This window comes from Oncorhynchus mykiss, chromosome 11, assembly GCF_057628025.1.
Source record: "Oncorhynchus mykiss isolate SJ-2025 chromosome 11, ASM5762802v1, whole genome shotgun sequence".
NCBI lineage: Eukaryota > Metazoa > Chordata > Actinopteri > Salmoniformes > Salmonidae > Oncorhynchus > Oncorhynchus mykiss.
In genome coordinates this window covers 63,116,586-63,123,804 of record NC_143032.1, presented here as the reverse complement: position 1 = coordinate 63,123,804, position 7,219 = coordinate 63,116,586, and the positions used below count along the sequence as shown (strand labels likewise).

Sequence of the window (7,219 nt, the reverse complement as noted above, 5' to 3'; positions counted from 1 at the left end):
CATGCACTGCTGTGAAAGGTCTCCACCCTGTAGAACGCTACTGACAAACAAAAGAACACGCTCAAACACTCTCCCAACTCATGCACTCTCTCACACACTTTCAAACGCATGCATAACGGCTCCATAGAGCAGGATGCTCATCAGTAACATAGACATACAACAGACATGAAAGTACGACATAGGATTCTCCTCTGCCTCACTATTCTCTACCTTTGGATTGGTGAGTAAAAACTGACTAACTAAAAAACTGCCTGACTACCTAACTAACTAATAGTCTTTAACCTTTTACTGCAGTGGGCTAAATCGGGGTCACACAGAGTGATTCTTGGTAGTCTTGAACGAATCTACTTTGAAACAAACGTATACACCTCACACACATGGTTATGGGCTTCAAAAAAAGATGACACCTGTACCATGTCAGATATAGAGTTGTAATGTATTACATTTTGAGATTGCATCCCAATTTTACACTTTATATACATCACAGAAGACTGACATATATCAAAACTGTTTGACAAAGAAACACTGGATTTTCGGCATTTAAAGAGAAATATGAAATTATGAAAAATATGAATAATATTCCATCCATGAGGCCACTAGGTAATTTGCCAGCACACCTTTTGCTGCTCTCAAGAGTGATCTTTAGTATCCTCATGCATAATCAACTACTGTTTTTTTGTTCTCAATAACTTAAATGATGATGTAACAAACTAAAGGAATGACTGGTAGAGCCTGAGACCATTAGAGACTGTGTTACAGCTCACTCTCACTCTCTTCATCCTTCTCTTTTTATCATGCCCATACCCACAGTGACTTACAGTAGTTTTCTCCTCTCCTTCTCCCCCTCTACCCGACCACAGTCCTAGTACATGGTGATGTGTTGGCCTCCCTGGCCCCACCAGTGCACCTGGCAGGTGAGAGGGTGGGCTGGACGCTGCTGGTGTGTGTCATCACTGACCTGGGGAGGGGTCACTTGGAGGTCAGCTGGAGGTCACCTGGAGATGGTAGGCACATCAGCACACACACTAGACTAGATGTTACATTTGAGAAATTCTTGCTGTTTTTGCCCTTTCCAGTATGACAGTCTGGTGAATTGACACCTCTGTTCTCTCTGACATGGTAATCTAGTGAGTCCTGCCAGTGCTCCCTACAGTGTAGCCGGGGAGGAACAGGACAGTGGCCGCAGCGCCGTGGCCATAGTAACCGTGGCGACCAGCGAATGGGCATCATACAGCTGCTTTGTCAGTCACCGCCGCCACGCCAGAGTCATTAGGACACACCATGCCACCTTCACAGGTAAGGTTTGTGTGTGTGTGTGTGTGTTTTCTTTCAAATACCCTGGTATACAATACTCTAGTTCTGTTGAAAGAGTGTGATGGTGAACAACTTTTTTCTACAGATGAAGACGAAGAGAGTTGCTATGAACATCACAACAGTGTGTTTCAAGGTAAGTGTAAGCATTGTCAATAACTAAACTGCCATTGAGGTAGTGAGTTTAGTTAGAACATTCATTTGAAACAAACACACATTTATTACAGCTGTGTTCCTCTCTCTCTGCAGCCAATGGCCTATGGACTGATCATGTGACTCTACAGGCCTTGAGGCTTCTCCTCCTAAAGACCACCATCTTTAATGCTCTGATCACAGCATGTGCTGTTAGAAAGTGGTGAGACCGTAACCCTGATCTCTAACCCCTGATCTCCAACCTTTACCTCTAACCCCTGATCTCAAATGACCTGAGATTTTAGTTCTGGGTTAACCAGGATTGACTTTTTAAAATTTAAAACTCTTTGACCCCTTGGGAGCATAGTGTGTCCACCATGACTCAACCGAGATTACTTGACCCTTAAATCTGCTCTTGACTTTTAACTCTAAACCCTGACTATTTATTTTCAGACATCACTGATTTACAGTTAAAGTCGGAAGGTTACACACACTTAGTTCGGAGTTATTAAAACTAGTTTTTCAACCACTCCACAAATGTCTTGTTAACAAGCTATAGTTTTGGCAAGTCGGTTAGGACATCTACTTTGTGCATGACACAAGTCATTTTTCCAACAATTGTTTACAGACAGATTATTTCACTGTATCACAGTGGGTCAGAAGTTTACATACACTAAGTTGACTGTGCCTTTAAAAAGCTTGGAAAATGATGTCATAGCGTTACAAGCTTCTGATAGGCTAATTGACATAATTTGAGTCAATTGGGGGTGTACCTGTGGATGTATTTCAAGGCCTACCTTCAAACTCAGTGCCTCTTTGCTTGACATCATGGGAAATCAAAAGAAATCAGCCAAGATCTCAGTAAACATTTTGTAGACCTCCACAAGTCTGGTTCATCCTTGGGAGCAATTTCCAAACTCCTGAAGGTACCACGTTCATCTGTACAAACAATAGTACAAACACCATGGGACCACGCAGCCGTCATACCGCTCAGGAAAGAGACACGTTCTGTCTCCTAGAGATGAATGTACTTTGGTGTGAAAAGTGCAAATCAATCCCAGAAGAACAGCAAGGGACCTTGTGAAGATGCTGGAGGAAACAGATAAAACAAGTCCTATATCGACATAACCTGAAAGGCTGCTCAGCAAGGAAGAAGCCACTGCTCCAAAACCGCCATAAAAAAGCCTGACTATGGTTTGCAACTGCACATGGGGACAAAGATCGTACTTTTTGGAGAAATGTCCTCTGGTCTGATGAAACAAAAATAGAACTGTTTGGCCATAATGACCATTGTTATGTTTGGAGGAAAAAGGGGGAGGCTTGCAAGCCGAAGAACACCATCCCAACCGTGAAGCACGGGAGTGGCAGCATCATGTTGTGGGGGTGCTTTGCTGCAGGAGGGACAAGTGCACTTCACAAAATAGATGGCTTCATGAGGCAGGAATGATGTGGATATATTGAACCAAAATCTCAAGACATCATAAGTTAAAGCTTGGTCGCAAATGGGTCTTCCAAATGGACAATGACCCGTGGCAAAATGGCTTAAGGACAGCAGTCAAGGTATTGGAGTGGACATCACAAAGCCCTGACCTCAATCCCATAGAAAATATGTGGGCAGAACTGAAAAAGCGTGTGCGAGCAAGGAGGCCTACAGACCTGACTCGGTTACACCAGCTGTCAGGAGGAATGGGACAAAATTCACCCAACTTATTGTGGGAAGCTTGTAGAAGGTTACCCAAAACGTTTAACCCAAGTTAAACAATTTAAAGGCAATGCTACCAAATACTAATTGAGTGTATGTAAACTTCTGATCCACTGGGAATGTGATGAAAGAAATAAAACTTTAAAAAATCACACTCTACTATTATTCTGATATTTCACATTCTTAAAATAAATTGGTGATCCTAACTGACCTAAGACAGAGAATTTTTACTAGGATTAAATGTCAGGAATTGTGAAAAAATGGAGTTTAAATGTATTTGGCTAAGGTGTATGTAAACTTCCGACTTCAACTGTATAACATTAACTGTTGGCTGTAATAGTAACGTTAGCATTTCCCTTTTTCAGATGGCCAGGAGTAGATGAAAAGAGATTACTTCTATATGGTCTTCTATATGGTCTTTATAGAGGAGAGACCATGGTCCACAGAAAGGATGACTTCTCACCTCTACCATGATGACCACCACAGAGGACATTGCCCAGTAATGTCTAGGGTCTGCAGAGGGCGTCTCCTGGAGTAGCTGTGCATGTGTGTGTTCATGAGTTTGGGCGTGCTTCTCAGGAACCTGGAGGTTGCAGGTGTCCCTGTGAATGTTAGGGTGACAGTTATTGTAGCTGTGTGTGTGTGTGTGTGTGTGTGTGTGTGTGTGTGTGTGTGTGTGTGTGTGTGTGTGTGAAAACAAACCTGTAGTATCTGATCACCTCAGACAGATGTACACATACAGAGGCTTCCACTCTGACCTAATTCTCTGTCAGATAGAAACACTAAGACCAGAGACAGACAATGTGAAATAACATAAGATATGTAAATACAATGTAAATAAGTTTGAGAACAAAATTATTTGGTCTGATTGATTTCCCTTTTGTCATTGTTTACAACAACAACAAATAATCTGAAAAAGAAACAATGGGTCTCTTTTTCATTTATTGTTTTTTAAATAAAACACTTGTACACATTACATTTTTCCCCCACATTTCTCTTGAGTGCATCCATTAAGAGTAAAACACTGACATAGCAACGAAGCGCCACTAGGTGGCAGTACAGTCCCATCTGAAACAGCCAGAATATGAAGCGTACCTTCCTCTAACAGACACTATGTTTATAAATAAGTTACATATTTCAACATTGAGCAGTCACTCTTCACCACGGACACAACTTAATAATTCACAATGCCAGAGGCAGGCTGAGCATTCATTTACCATCAGATACGGCTTTGTGATTGTACATGAGCGCAATAGGCATGTACAGTATATCCCATCAGACACTGCATTGTAGATTTATCTGTAAGTGTGTGACGTCGTCTCGGCCTGTAGGAGTCCCAGTGCTCCATCTACAGCCTGTAGGCAACACTATTACTGTAGGGAATTGTGTGCCGACCTCTGTTCCAGCACAGCTAGAACTTACCTGGTTTAACTAATCAACCAATCATCAATATATTGGGTAGCTGAATCAGGTGTGTTAGTGCTGGGCTGGAAGTAAAGGTTGCAACCCTGGTCTACAGTTTACTACAGTCTAGCCATGTGTCCAGTTGGGGAGCAGCCCAAAATAGAGTTGATCTACAGTAGCAAGTTTACTAAGAGTTACAGATGTGTAGGAAGGGGTCAGGGAGAGGGTTACGGTTTGGGTTTGGAGGGGATGTGTGATCATCATGTTCGAACATATGAAAACTGGCGAACTTGTATAGTGAATCACTGCACGTGTTTGTCTTTGAAAGCAAACTGAACACTCATAAAAAGAGAAAACCACAACATAGAAAAGCTGAGAGTCAAAGCTGTTTGGTAAATGGATTGTTACCACCAGCTGAAATTTGTGGAAGTAAAAATAAACGTAGTCAGAGCATGTTATAGTCATTACACCAGTGTGAACAAACAGGGAATATGTTCATAAAAAGAGTTGCTGAGGGTGACTGACAAGCCAGGTAAACACATGCAAACTTGTGCACAAGCACACACACACACACAAAACACACACACACAAACACACACACACACAAAACACACACACACAAACACACACACACACAAAACACACACACACAAACACACACACACACAAAACACACACACACACAAAACACACACACACACAAAACACACACACACAAACACACACACACACAAAACACACACACACACACAAAACACACACACACAAACACACACACAAACACACACACACACACACACACACTGTATTTGCAGAAATACTGTAAAATGTAAATGATAACCAAACATTAAATGGTAATGGTGTGTGAAACTGTTCTTAAACTGCTACTATGGTACCATACAGAATACATTCAACAGAAAAATGTATTTACAATAGAACAGAGGCTAAATCAACTCAACTGCCTTTGGAATGGCGGCTCACTGTGTTAGTGAGCTGGTTAATTGTCTCAAATGGCTCCCTATTCCCTATATAATGCACTACATTTGACCATGCCCTATTCCCTATATAATACACTACATTTGACCATGCCCTATGTTTCCCTATGTCCCTCTGGTGAAAAGTGCATATTGAGGAAATCAGGAGTCATTTGAGATTTGCACTGTGAGTGAAGAAAATGGCAGATGAAATCCACAGCTTGGGCTGTTGGTGGGTGGGGGGTGGGAAGTGTCATGTAGGGGGAAAGGTGGAGAGGGGGGGTGGGGTAGAGAGGGGAGAGGGGGGGTTGGGGTAGAGAGGAGAGAGGGGAAAGTTTGAGGGGGTGGGGTAGAGAGGGTAGAGAGGGGGGTGGGGTAGAGAGGAGAGAGGGGAAAGGTTGAGGGGGTGGGGTAGAGAGGGTAGAGAGGGGGGTGGGGTAGAGAGGAGAGAGGGGAAAGGTTGAGGGGGTGGGGTAGAGAGGGGAGAGGGGGGTGGGGTAGAGAGGGGGGTAGGGTAGAGAGGAAAGAGGGGAAAGGTTGAGGGGGTGGGGTAGAGAGGGGAGAGGGGGGTGGGGTAGAGAGGGGGGTGGGGTAGAGAGGGGAGAGGGGAAAGGTTGAGGGGGTGGGGTAGAGAGGGTAGAGGGGGGGTGGGGTAGAGAGGGGGTGGGGTAGAGAGGGGAAAGGTTGAGGGGGTGGGGTAGAGAGGGTAGAGGGGGGGTGGGGTAGAGAGGGGGGTGGGGTAGAGAGGAGAGAGGGGAAAGGTTGAGGGGGTGGGGTAGAGAGGGTAGAGGGGGGGTGGGGTAGAGAGGGGGGTGGGGTAGAGAGGGGAAAGGTTGAGGGGGTGGGGTAGAGAGGGTAGAGGGGGGGTGGGGTAGAGAGGGGGGTGGGGTAGAGAGGAGAGAGGGGAAAGGTTGAGGGGGTGGGGTAGAGAGGGTAGAGGGGGGGTGGGGTAGAGAGGGGGGTGGGGTAGAGAGGAGAGAAGGGAAAGGTTGAGGGGGTGGGGTAGAGAGGGGAAAGGTTGAGGGGGTGGGGTAGAGAGGGTAGAGGGGGGGTGGGGTAGAGAGGGGGGTAGGGTAGAGAGGAGAGAGGGGAAAGGTTGAGGGGGTGGGGTAGAGAGGGGGGTGGGGTAGAGAGGAGAGAGGGGAAAGGTTGAGGGGGTGGGGTAGAGAGGGGAGAGGGGGGTGGGGTAGAGAGGGGGGTGGGGTAGAGAGGAGAGAGGGGAAAGGTTGAGGGGGTGGGGTAGAGAGGGGGGTGGGGTAGAGAGGAGAGAGGGGAAAGGTTGAGGGGGTGGGGTAGAGAGGGGGGTGGGGTAGAGAGGAGAGAGGGGAAAGGTTGAGGGGGTGGGGTAGAGAGGGGGGTGGGGTAGAGAGGAGAGAGGGGAAAGGTTGAGGGGGTGGGGTAGAGAGGGGGGTGGGGTAGAGAGGAGAGAGGGGAAAGGTTGAGGGGGTGGGGTAGAGAGGGGGGTGGGGTAGAGAGGAGAGAGGGGAAAGGTTGAGGGGGTGGGGTAGAGAGGGGGAACACTGGTGTGGATTTAGCAACAAAAAATAAATAAAGTGCTTCTGTTAAATCAACTTCCTGTCTGAGGTATAAAAAAAACTATCACAACAAAATCAAGCCAAAATAACAACAAAAACTCGACGCCATTCAGAGTTCCTGGATACAATACTCACACACACTATTTACAGTCTGGGGTGTG

General features: G+C 45.7%; 1 protein-coding gene across 2 annotated transcripts; it reads left to right on the top strand.

Annotated features, from left to right (window-relative positions):
- The first annotated feature begins 43 nt into the window (after nt 1-43).
- LOC149979662 (uncharacterized) lies at nt 44-4,118 on the top strand. Of its 2 annotated transcripts, XM_090190868.1 has the most exons (6): nt 44-220; nt 861-1,004; nt 1,129-1,296; nt 1,400-1,447; nt 1,561-1,666; nt 3,511-4,118. In XM_090190868.1, coding segments are annotated over exons 1-6 (522 nt in total). In that variant the 5' UTR covers nt 44-165; the 3' UTR covers nt 3,512-4,118. The 2 variants fall into 2 exon arrangements, with proteins under 2 accessions (XP_090046994.1, XP_090046993.1); XM_090190867.1 differs by lacking the exon at nt 3,511-4,118 and having other exon boundaries at nt 1,561-1,797.
- The last annotated feature ends 3,101 nt before the right edge of the window (nt 4,119-7,219 follow it).

Coding starts and splice junctions, on each gene's coding strand:
- LOC149979662 (XM_090190867.1), top strand. CDS start 166: ATGAAAGTACGACATAGGATTCTCCTCTGCCTCACTATTCTCTACCTT. Junction 221..860: donor TATTCTCTACCTTTGGATTG/GTGAGTAAAAAC, acceptor ACCCGACCACAG/TCCTAGTACATGGTGATGTG. Junction 1,297..1,399: donor ACACCATGCCACCTTCACAG/GTAAGGTTTGTG, acceptor TTTTTTCTACAG/ATGAAGACGAAGAGAGTTGC.